This window comes from Palaemon carinicauda, chromosome 30 (genome assembly GCF_036898095.1).
Source record: "Palaemon carinicauda isolate YSFRI2023 chromosome 30, ASM3689809v2, whole genome shotgun sequence".
NCBI lineage: Eukaryota > Metazoa > Arthropoda > Malacostraca > Decapoda > Palaemonidae > Palaemon > Palaemon carinicauda.
Window position 1 is genome coordinate 39,633,447 of NC_090754.1, and position 12,988 is coordinate 39,646,434.

The window sequence follows — 12,988 nt, forward strand, 5'->3', positions numbered from 1 at the left end:
TGGCCGATGTAAGTCCCCAAGTCCGAAATTCTCACCTTAATTTTTTTTTTCCAGCCTTAATGTCCCCCCTTTTTTTCCCAGAGGTTGTGGGCGTGTTGCACCGGCAGTTTCTTACGGGCGGGGGAGGGAGGTTTCGACTCGCTTGCAAAAGGGGGTTTTGGGGGTTTGAAGGTGGGAAATTTCCTGAAGCTTTACGAGAAGAGATTTTAACTCCTAGATGAATTAATATTTTATGTCTCATTTTCTCCTTGAATCTTTGGGAATATTCCTGTTTTTTGTTTAAGGTGATGTAAGGCCGACATTGATCAATGTAGTTGCAGGGGCCTTAGCTGGCTCGCTCTCATCTCTCCAGGAATCGATACCCAGCCATGGCTGCTGGGGGAGCGCTTCTCCCCCTCCCCTCCTCCTTTTTGCCGGAGTCACACCTGCACCAGAGATACTGTTATCATTGTTTCTACTGTTCTAGAAATTTTGATTTGGCGAAAGGGATAATTTAACCTGGTTGGTATCCTAGGATAGTCTAATTTTATGAAAACCATCTATATGTTGCCGGGGAAAAGGGGGCGTGGCATAATTTTAACAAGAAAATGTTTTATGTTGAGTAGATTATGGTAAATTCAGTTGGGAGGGTTTCCTCGTCGCATAGGTTTAATGTGAGGACTAAATCGATTTTTAAATGTTAGAGAAAAAAAAATGTTCTTAAAAGTTAGCTTAGCATTGATGCTTCATGGCTGATTTTCAGATATTTGGATAAATTAGTATTACTAACGGTAGACAATTTGATTCTTGAAACTATATATACTAAAATTCTTAACCGATGTCATGATTTGAACCCAGGACAGTATCTTGATCAAAAAGCTCTTAACTATTGTTAGAGTGAAATTTTATGTCTGCATTTATCCTCTAAATAAAATATAGATTTCTTGTCTCAGGATAAAACTCGGGATTCGTGAGGTCCCAAATTTAGGAAATATTCAAGATATAATAACACTTATTTAAAGCTTATCAATTCGGGATCATGTATATTATTTCCTACTTACACCAATATAATCGTACTATGGTTTTCAGGTTAACCCGTTCCTTCAATAGTAGGCAAGTCAATGTAATGTCGTCTGCTAAAATAAGGCGTTTGGGAGTAGCGATAGCCACTCGATTTGATAGTAATTTTGAATTTTCGAGCGAATTGTAAGTTTTTTTTTTTTTAAGAAGCGGGATTAGATAGAAATTGACAGAATTGTATTTTTATTTGGTTCTTAAAATGTAAAGACTGCCGAAACGAATGTAACTACAACTTAGAAAAAATCCAACTTCTACTTAGAAAAAATAATCTATGGAACTTGGAAAATGTTAAATGATTTTATATTTGGTGAACTAATACAGTTATTTCTAAATATGTATAGAAATTCCCATGAAGATTTATGCATTTTTTCCTGTTAATTGCTAATTTTATTCAAAATTTCCATGTAACTAGGAGAGCTACACAGTAAGCAAGGCAAAGTGGCGAAGCTATTCAAGGAATTGGTAAGACAGTTAAATATAAAGTATATTGGAACTATCCTTTTGTCCGATCGATTTTTTTTTCTTTTTACGTCGTCGAAGCCCCATTTCCACACTCGGTAGGTTTATTGAAGTCAGAGATGTACCAAAAGTCCTTCTATGTCAGGTAAAATTTTCACTAGCTCAAAATTCGATTTACTTTAGTAAAGTCCGATCATCGCGTTTTCATCAACCATGAGCTGGTTTTCTACCAGTTATGTCATCCATTTTATTTCAAAGCTATTGAAAACCTTCTACAGCATTTAAAGAAAAAATTAATACTTGGAACCAACTTTGCAATACGTTAGAACGGTAATATTATTTTTTTTGTAGTATATGTAAGTATTCTTTAAAAGGTTGAAATATAGCATCAGGAATTGTCACTAGGGTGATATGTCGGTTTTTTTTTTTTATATATATATATATTGTCTGGCCTGATTTCGTAAGGAATGTCGGCGAATTCCCCAGAAATTGGTATGAGGAATTAAAGTTCCATTGCTTATAGATTAGGGCTAGGTTTGTGACACTAAGAAAGTAGAAGATCGAGAGAAATCGTATACATTTTCATGTGTTCAAGAATGCTAGGTTTACCGAAGCTGAAACGGCTATGTTATATGCATGGAAGACATCAAATGTAGTAAATTCGGTTCAGTGATCAGAAAACGAGGCACGATTAAGGGGTTTGCAGACGCGATGGTTTACAAAGTAGTAACGGTGGATATGAACACTAGTTAGTGAAAGTGTTTTTAAGAGGAAAGTAAATAAGCCTGAAAGTCTGAATTATGACAAATAGGGTTATTAAAAACCTGGAAATTAGATAATTGAGTCTTGGATGATAAAAGGAATTAATTATTGCCGAGGTAAATTTACTTAAAATGAACAATATGTAGTTAATTTTTAGACCTTGGAGAAAAAATATCTCTGTTGATGGTATGAAATACTATACTTGTCGAGGAAGCTTCAAATATAAAAGTAAATAGGCTATTGTCCTTGGGATTCGATATTCTGTTAAGTATACGATGTGTACGCTTATTAGACGCAGAATATGAAATTTACCGGCATGGGTCGTTAATTAGCTAAAATGCCAATAGAATTGTTTTCTTTTTCTGAACTATTTTATTTCAAACTTATTCAATAAACGTATGTACTATGATTGATGTACTTTTTTTATATACCGGTACTCTCAGTGACGGTCATCCCCTTAAGTGTTAAGTAATCCCCCCCCCCCCAAAAAAAAAAAATCGGTTTACATTTAGCGGTTTCTAACCATTAGTGCCATCATGCGATTTATAGCAATTTTTTTTCCCCAAGAGCATCTATGAAGATTGTATTGCAGTATTTACCATCATTGTCGAAGCCTGCATTGGAATGTAGCAATCTGGTTGTATCTGGAATGTTATTTCTATAACTACTGCCTCATGGATAATCTATATTTCAAGAATTTGATACACATGCGTAAATGAGTCTTGAAACGAAGAATCTCTTATTTTTCTTTATCGCATACGCACAAGAATGCATTGATTATGGCTTTCGACTGTGAATCGTAAGTTAGTTCGAAAGCCGCTTCAGTCACAGTTCCAGAAAAGTCTGTCCGGTGATTATCGTTAGAAGTCTGTTGTATGTTTTGCTACCTTCATAGAAGGTATGTTGAAGATCAATGACTTAGGAGGCCTATATGTACTATCAACATCATTCTAGATTTTGCCAGGTGTTTTATGAACTTGATATTGACCTGGAAATAATAATGTCAAGATATAATTTTTGTGTGAATGTAAACGCACAAGAATATACTATAATGTAAGTAGTTAAAATTTGCGTAAAATTTAGCTCGTGTATGCCTTACCTGTGGTTCAGTTCATTTCCTTTCATTTAGAATAGAAATATTACACAACTATCAGTTATATAACCAGTGTTGAAGTCCAGCATCTTTGCGTTAACTTTAAAATACTGTCATGTTTACTTGGTTATGTTTTCATGCGATTTTTCTACCTTGTAAGTTAATTCGTTAATTCGCCGTATAAACTTAATGTTGATTGTAATAGAGAGATTGTTTAAAAGTTGTCTCGTAACTGTTATATATCTATTTCCTAAAATACGATGAAATTTATATTCCAATGTAACGTTTGGAATTTCTCTCATGAACCGTCAACATACGCAAAAAAAAAGAAAAAAAACTATTCCTCCGTTGCAGAAAGCGTTGGTTCCCGAAGCCGGCCATTGAAAGGTGACGGGAGGAAAACAGGGTGGGAGCCCTGATGTTGCTGTTACATTAAACCTGTTTGTATCCACCATTATTATATTACGCCGGACAAATTTATTACTATTCAAGACATTAGCAAACAGCTGTTTTAAAGGGAAGAAAAACAGCAATGATATGGATAAAAAGGGACCCAGAACAGCGCCGACGCTCGGCTATTGATTGGTTTGGGAAGGGTTGGGGGTGGGGAGGAGGTGGTTGTCAGAAAGGAAGGGGTAGAGGGAGGGAGGGAGTTGCCGGCGTTCTCGAGCATTTTAAACCAAATGTTTTTATTTTCCTTTTTTTTATTATACAAGAGATCACTTTTGTTCTGTTCATGTTATAGAATGTGTAGTTAAGGGTTTCTTGGATAAGTTGCAGAACAACATATTGTTCAATGACTAGTAGGTTTGTTTTTTACAGACCTGACATTTCAGCTGAGAGAGAGAGAGAGAGAGAGAGAGAGAGAGAGAGAGAGAGAGAGAGAGAGAGAGAGAGAGAGAGAGAGAGAGAGACCTTTGAGCGGGTTAGTGGACGGTCAGGTGGTGGTGCAATGCAGAGGTGTATTTGAGCCGGTTGGTTCTCTCTCTCTCTCTCTCTCTCTCTCTCTCTCTCTCTCTCTCTCTCTCTCTCTCTCTCTCTCTCTCTCTCTCTCTCTTTTTTCATTGTCGCTCATCCTATCTTGTCAGTTTTAACAGATTTCCACTGATATTCATGATTATGATGGTCTCCACATATCAGTTGAAATAACATGAAAATAGATAGTATAGTATTTAAACCACATTGGATGACTTAATGACTTAGTTTTGGAAAGCAATTAGTTATGTTTTCTTAATAGGTTTTAATTATTTCAGTCACTTTGATTAATAAAGGAACATCCACGTTCCCTGATATAGAACTTATCTGCGAAATATATTTTAATTGTTTTATGGTCTGAAATCTCGTTTGCCTTACCTTTAAAATTTCATAATGCCAGTCTTCGTGATCACCTCGTTCGTCGTTGGTATTTGTAACGAGACACTCGCTTTTCCCCTTTTAAAGACATTAGCGTTTCTTTGCAGAAGCCTTAGGAAATTGGTGTCCGACAGGTTCGCTACCTCCTGTGTTCGGCGTAAGGCTTTGGCCCTTGAAAGTAGCTCAACGCCTGGGTCGGTCGGTTGGCAAGATTCCTTGGCCACGGATAATGTCAGAAATATAACGGTAATTTGTCATTTGGGGCTTTTGTTTGTCGTTTAAAATAATTTTATGAAAGTTCAATGAATTTTCCTCGATTGTAAGATATAAATTAAATGTCATGGCATCGTATGGAAAGGCGAGATTCCATCACTGTTTTAGTTTACATGAAGGGGGAATAGTTTGGTGGAAGTTTCAAATCTATATCATGACGACATTATGTAGAGCGACCGTCTACGTCCCAGCATTTTTCATTAACTTTTAGCAAATTAGAATCCGTAACAGTAACGGTGGCTTTGACATGACAGGTCATATAAGCCAGAGTTCTTGCGATTTAAGATAGAATTTATTGTAAATCGTTAGTACAGTCTTAAAGAATACCAACCAGTCACCTTAAATCATACCCACTAAAACCAACCAGAACTGGATTTGTGGTTGTATCGGTCAATACCAGCCGTAAAATGCTAAGCGTAACATCTAATATTGACAATGGGTTGCTTTAATTTATGAATTTATTGCAACAGTTTAAAGACAACCCAAGGCAAGTTAACCTCCGTAAGAGATGTGGTAAGACAAGTAGCCATATTACTCTGAAAGTTGAATGCGGTGTTACTCCATTCTATTTCAGATGAGCGTGTTGTGTGCTAAGAGAAGAGCTTGGGACGAGAGTTACATTATCCATACTACTATTTCAGCCCGGGGGAAGGCGGGGCGGGTTTTGGGGGGTTGTGTCGATCTTCACTAACGGCTAAGTTTATTCCAACTCTCCCGTTCTCTCATAAGAAAACTTGGGATATAGCACTCTATAGTACAGTTGAGAGGTGCTTTCACGCCAATTGAGCATTGTTTTCCCCAAAGTTTTGGGTTGTAAGTGTAAAGTGACATTCTATTTTCAATGTTTGATTCATGGCACACGCTTTCACTTCTCTAGCATTCAGCTCGACCTCGAGCGTCTGGGGCGGTAAGCCATTGTGCAATTAGTTTTGAGGAAAAGAGAACTTTGGTCACTTGAGCCTTGTGGGAGAGAAATCGGTCTAAGGAATTTAAGGTCTAGTCGGTGGCCGAAGACTGCCACCGCCTCTTTAAATCAAGGTAGCAAGATCAGACTGACACAGGAAGGCGGAGGGAAGAAAGTTGTCGTAGTATTTTGTTCGTAGTAAAGTGGGTGGGGCAGTCGTCGTCAACATGCGCACTGTTCTGTATCTTGCGCAAGTTATATGTTGTAATATGTGGTCTCGTTAGAATCTAGTTTTCATTAATGGTCCAGATTACGTTGATTTTTTTAACGAATCTATTTGAAGTACTTTGCATACTGTTGTGGATCTATGAATTAAAATGCCTGCCCTTATATTTCTGTGGCCCTAAATTCGTATCTTTCTCGGTCTTCAGTGCTAATGACCTCTCCCTTACTCCATCGTAAAAAAGACTTTCATTTGGGCTAGCCAACGCTAAAATATGTTTTGTTGTTGTGGGAGGGGTTGTAGGAAATTGAGGGAGGGAGATAGTCTCTCTCTCTCTCGGTCGAGTTCTCTCATTCATGGCCTTCCAACAAAGTAGCGATAAGAGCGAAGATTGCGTTACCATTACTAGTTCTCCCTCGGCTTTGTTATAGGACGAGAGAAGAGGTACTTCGGGAGTGGGAGCCCTTCAACCATGACAGGTGTAGAAGAGGTGTTACGTTGGGAAGGTGCTGGAAGAGTAAAACGACTGGGGTGACAGTCTCGCTCGACTCCCAACGTTGAAATGAAGTAAAAGTTAAATGCAGAAGGGTAGAATCTTATCATGGACAGATGCCTGTTAAATAAAAATATTCCCTAGGCAAAATGTATTAGAGACATTTGGTAAATAGACAAGTAACTTTTTGTCGGCTATCGTGCTTGGGAGGAGTATGGGTGGATACTACTCAAATCCGTCGGCTTCGGCGCGTAACCCCCCCCCCCCCCTTTCCCTCCTTTCTCCCACCCTAAAGTAAAAGTGGTTGGTGATAGTAAGGTTTCTAAACAGTCCTAAATTTATTCGCTCTGCTGATATACATGTGGAATATTATATATATATATATATATATATATATATATATATATATATATATATATATATATATATATATATATAATGAGGCAGTATGAGTTTGTAAGGAATTATTGGGCTTCTATTTTTTTCTTTTTTTTTCCTTTTGTATTGCCTTCAGATCGTTATAAACTGCATGCAAGAATCTGTGCTATTGTATATTTAACTTTTGTAATTTCGACAGTACAAAACGCGAGTATCATTAGATATTTTTCAAGCTTCAGGCATATTAGTTTTTTTTTTTTGTGGGGGGGGTGGGGCTGGCCCATTCCTCATTATATGAAAAATTGTATGAGGGGTATTTTTTTTTTACCTAAGCCTTCATCCAATGCACAGGTAATGTACAATTAAGTTGAGGAAGTTTACATGAGACATGGTTGAAAGTTTAAAATGCATATTGCCTCCCATACCATGGTTATGATTAATTCTGGTAACAGGGAACACATATGTATATACATTATATATACATACACAAATTATAGGCTATATATCTATAAGGTATATATTTTTATATCTATAATCATGTATATAAATTTCCCCATGAGTTATGCAAGGTCATGTAACCACTTTGTTATTAAAGTTTGAAGTTTGGCTTTGTGCATTTGTCCTACATGTGGTGAATGCTGAACCATTTGCTAGAACCTTAACGCCAGCAGCATCTTGCAAAGCAGAAAGGAATTACGAGTGCATGGAATTGAATGATAGATTTGGGCTCTGTTGCTGACATGTTGTATCATATGTCTTACGGATAATTATTAACTTTCATTCATGGTTACCATTAAGAAAAAACTATAAAAGTATGAGATGTTATAATTATATAAATGTATTGAGTACTAAAATAGATCAATGTATTTTGTATACATTACTTTATTAATCTATAGCTGAGTATGCAGTACTTTTAAACAATAAAAATACTCTATTAGTAAGGGTTTGGTAAATGTATTTAGAGATTGACAAAACATATCAGCAGCTAAAGTCACGTATAAAATGTATGATTAACAATGCAAGGTGCACCATTTGTTGCAAATATTAAATTTCATTTAAATCTTTGTTTAATGTTGGAGTTTGCTTTATTTTTAAGTTTGTATAGCTACTAATATTTGTGGAAGAGCCTTTGTTGAACTAGTGATTTTTGAACCTTAACTTTACAAATCCTGGTTGTATGTACTTTAAACCACCTTTTTAATTTTTGTTTAGTCACCATGAGTAAGTAGGATTAGTATTTAGTTGTGTGTGAGGATTTGACTAAATATGTGTAGTGTTTTAGTTAAATCATACACTATAAAGCATTAGTTTCAACATTCCACACCAACAGAGGCCTTGTTTATCAAGGCAGTGATTACAAAAGGTGGTTTAACACGGGAGTTTTAATGTGTTGGTAGATATTATTTGGTTTGTTGCCAATTTTTCTTTCAGACGGGGAGAACAGATTCGTACCGACACGCCACCGACCGTACCGTCCCCGACGATAACCGAACTGTGAAAGGGGATCCTAAGGTAGCCTTTCTATGAGACCTGATGCAGAAAAAAAAATTGAAAAGTGTTACCTTTTTTTATAGACGAATTTTCCTTTTTGACGAGGTGGACTCTTCCTGCCTATTTGAAAAAAAAAAATAAACTCTTTTCCCGCAAGTTTCTCGGCCGTATTTGTTGACACGCCTTTGCATGAGGTTTCTCACATCCTTACAAGACTGCACGATGAAATTTCACTATTTCCGCACCTTTTAATGTAGTTCAAGTCAGTGAGGTAGTGAGGAACCCCTATGCAATTGGGCTGTTGTCAGACAAGTTTCTTTCTTCTAGCACTGTCTGTTGACTCTAATCTTGACAAAACTGCTGTGAATTTTATGATGAAGGTAGCTTCAGTTGGATAAGTTCTTGGGGTTGCTCAGGAATAGAAATGTGGCACTGAACTTGAATTTGGTCATTTTAGTTTTACTCCATGCCCTTGAAGTGTGTCCGTAACGTGATACAACTTAAGCAGAAACGTTTTGATTTGCCAAGGGGACAAAATGCTTGCTAAATGATATTTAGCTACAAAACCCGTTAAAAGCATGGGATTATATTCTTTTAAAGCCCTCCATAAAACTTGAAAGCAAAATAGAATTGTTTTTACAAAAAAAAAGAAAAAGAAAAATGAGATGCTCTAATGCAGTACAGTTTTTTTATAAGAAATATTGCTGTTTAATTGTGGAAAGGGTTAATGTTAGATTTATGAATCAGCTGAATCATTCTTGGTAGATGTCCTATAAAGTTTGTTACACTGCCTGATTTTGAAGTTGTTCCTGTTAAGAACTAACTGACCATTTAGTGTTGCATGTTGACACTTGAGCATTGCCTTACAGCTACACCAGTCACAAACCTTGCTGAGTGGAATGCCATACTTCAAACCACTTTGTTTTCGACATGACTATACTTTTGTTCTTCACCAATCTGTTGCAATGTACTGAGACAATTTTTGATAGTTGCAGTAGATATTTTGTAGTGTTGCTTGTAATGTTATTGCTTTTCTTGTTTTTGTAGTTTATGAATCCTATCACCTTACCCATTGATATCCTAATAAACTTGACCATACTGGTATAATAAACTAGACTTATACTGGTATAAAAAAAAATAACCATACTGCTATTTTAGCAAATAACTTATCCCATAAACATGGGCACCAAATTTGGTGAATATCTTTTAAATTTTTTTTTCATCCTATGTAGTTTATACAGTATTTCATTTACAAGTTGAGTACTGTTGATCTTTTAATTTTCTTTAACCTAGATTTGCTACTTTTTTCCCAGTTTCATTCTTGCTTTAGTGAAGTCATCAAGCTTAAGTCATGTTACTGCTGCAGAGCTGCCCATTGTGTGTGGGGAAAGCATTGTGTAACATGTTTAGAAATTGAAGTTCAGTCTTTAGAACCATAGTCATTTTTCTAGGTTTGAATAGTGTACACAAGATTTTACCCAGGATTACATGAATATTTGCAGGAAGTCGTCAATTCTGTTAGTCACTATGGTACAATGTAATGTTTAGGAAACCAGCTATGATGAATAATGTTGTAGAATCATTAGTTATAGGTAAATAATTGACCCGATAAGTGTAGAAAGTTTATTTCTTAGATTTCATAAATATTGTCAATACAGTAGTTTTTGATAGTTTTGTGATGGTCAGTAGAAGGCTCTTTAAAAATGTCTAGTCTTTTGAGCTGGTGATGTTTTCTATTCTTGAAAACTTAAGCTTAAACTATTGATGAGAAAGGTAGTTAGGAATAGGGCTTTACCCTCTAACCTCTGAAAATTCCTTTTTGCAATTTCATTAAGAAATTATTAGTTGCAATTTTTGTATCTTAGGTGCACGTGCTAGCATTTTCAATTAATAGATACGATGTATTATTAAAAGCATGATAGAAATCCCTGTTTTGCATTGAATGCTTATGAAGTAATATTGAATAAAAGGTGTCTTGATGGTGGGGTCATTCTGCCATATTGTACTGTCGTGTACATATCGATATTGGCTTCTGTGAAAACTGTTGACTTTAAATTCCTGGTTCCTAAAAATCTCATTTTTGAGGCTGTGTAGTTGTTGACCCACCAATACAGTAGGTCACTTTTGTGGTGATGCGTAATGGAAATCCCGTGTATGACTTAAATAGATAAAAAATTTTGGAATTTTCACTTCCTTGACCACTATGAAGTCGTTCTGCAGTTAAGTTAACGGCTCGTACAGTTAGGTACTTTTTATTCTTTATTGAAGCCGTCATTAATTTTTGTGATCGCTTCACAAAATATGCTGCAAACTTTATCTAATGGTCACAAGGTTTCAGAGAAATAGGATTGAAGCCAATGCTTTTGTATACTTGTTCTTTACAACCAGACTTGTTTTGTAAAGAACTCTATGCAAGTGACTTGTGCTTAGGGAAAGTGTTATTTGTATTCGACGAATATTTCGGTTCTTATTGAATTTTATTCTTTTATTACTACTTCTGAACTAATTTTTTCCAAAACTGCCTCCTGACGATGCTACTAAAATCAGCTTAAATAATACTAGTGAAATTTATGTAACCTTTCCTCTACAGGTACATTTATTTGTTGCCCTGAGACTATAAGCTTCATTGTAGTACTGTACTGTATTTTTTAATTTATGCTAATCCTGTTTTTAAGACTCTTATTTTCCATTTTGATTTCTTCATATTCTGTTATTTTTTTTTATTAATGTTGGTAATGTTATATTTATTTTCAAGAACAAAATTGTATGATTGACTGCTCTGGAAGTTTGTGCTGGACATGAGTTTACAGTATGTGAATGTACATTTGAAGTGGCACGCTATCCTGCCATTTGCACTTATATTATACAAAGATATAGCTGAATTTAAAGAATTTACAATCTTACAGCAACATTGTGATTGTATCTACCGAGTGCATAATGCCTCAAGAATTGACCAGTGAGATAGAAAAGATCCAGATAAAAATTGCAATGTTATTTGTAGTTGCTACATATTGCACTTTCTGGAATTTTGTTTGAAACCCATAGGTAGTATTGAAAAATTTTGACAATTAGTAGAATCTTACCCTTCTGTTTGTATCAGGTGGTTGGGATCATGCATGTTACAATGACAATCCATAGATGTATTTTTTCCTTACTGTGGATTCTGACAATCCATTGATCTTTTTGACTTTTATTTGTTTTTTAGCAGTATTTATATTTGTTGTTAAGTGAGTTGTATTGATTGTAAGTTATACTTAATATGGAAAATATGAATGGGATTTATTTTGAAACACTTTAGTCATTTTTACCATACAGCAATGAATGAATGATTTTTGTGAATAATAAAGATATAAGAGTACAATACTTGAAACTATTCATCTTTTTTAAATTGGGAACTTATTTTTTAAAGGGCATATTCTTTCTTCTGATTTATTGGAATCCACAATTTTCTAATTCTGTTGGAGATATGTACTTTGTAGAATTGTCTAAGACTTTTGTTCTTTTTCCAGTCAAAAAAAGTTGCGAAAAAGCCGAAAAAGGGGGAGAAAGATCTCGATGATCTGAAGCAAGAGTTAGAGCTTGATGAGCACAGAGTTCCCATTGAGGAACTCTTCCAGCGATTGACGGTCAATCCTGACACTGTGAGTATACGGTACTTTGCAGCTTTTGTATATCTTACTCCAATTATAAATAATTAAGTTTTTTTTTTTTTTTTTTTGCTAAAGCAATAGTAATTCTTAAACTTCAATCAGTTAACAGAATAACCTGGTCATCTCGATTAGAATTTAAATAAGATATTTGTCTTAATAGGACAAGGTCTTTAGCTTGGTAACTTTCGGTTGTGAAATCTCTCATCATTGATTGTAAAATGCTTTTATTATTGTTTAAAGAAGATTTTAATGTAGAATCTTTTTGTATATATAATCAGGACTGAAACTTAAAATTGCAGGGATTGTCGCAAAGCGAGGCTCGTAGAAGAATAGAACGTGATGGCCCAAATGCCCTCACTCCACCTAAACAAACTCCTGAATGGATCAAATTCTGTAAGAATCTGTTCGGTGGTTTCTCACTGCTCTTGTGGATTGGTGCCATCCTGTGCTTCATTGCCTATTCCATTGAAACTGCTGCTGAAGAAGAACCAAACAATGACAATGTAAGTAAAGTTTGATTTGAATTGAGAGAACTTTTTTGTTTTTATTAAGAGAAGTTCTTACGGTTAGGAATTCATTAGAAGTTCTAAATTTGATAGCTCAAATTACTTAACTTGTGGGTTGGAGTTCAGGTATTAATTCCCCATCTAGAATGACTAGGGGTTAGCTCAGGATATTTATAACTGGGGTGTTTGGCAATATTATAAAAGTACATCCTCAGAAATCTATTGGCATTAAATAGTTATGGGGCTGTTAGGAAGCATTCCTGGTTTTAATTTCAAATAGCATTGCAATACAGTATTAAGTACAGATTTCTTGCATTGATGTTTATGCTATTGTATTAATATAA

At 35.4% G+C, this 12,988-nt stretch overlaps 1 protein-coding gene across 2 annotated transcripts in view; it reads left to right on the forward strand.

Annotated features, from left to right (window-relative positions):
• LOC137623036 (sodium/potassium-transporting ATPase subunit alpha-like) overlaps positions 1 to 12,671 on the forward strand; it is a 13,046-nt gene extending 375 nt beyond the window's left edge. The window contains exons 1-4 of one of the 2 annotated variants that reach the window (XM_068353667.1): positions 1 to 8; positions 8,429 to 8,509; positions 11,998 to 12,129; positions 12,438 to 12,671. The exon at positions 1 to 8 is cut by the window's left edge and continues 375 nt beyond it. In XM_068353667.1, coding sequence (XP_068209768.1) covers positions 1 to 8; positions 8,429 to 8,509; positions 11,998 to 12,129; positions 12,438 to 12,656 — 440 coding nt within the window. In that variant the 3' untranslated portion in view covers positions 12,657 to 12,671. The remainder of the gene's footprint in view (positions 9 to 8,428; positions 8,510 to 11,997; positions 12,130 to 12,437) is intronic. The other variant, XM_068353668.1, reaches the window with a different exon arrangement.
• Positions 12,672 to 12,988: the final 317 nt, after the last annotated feature.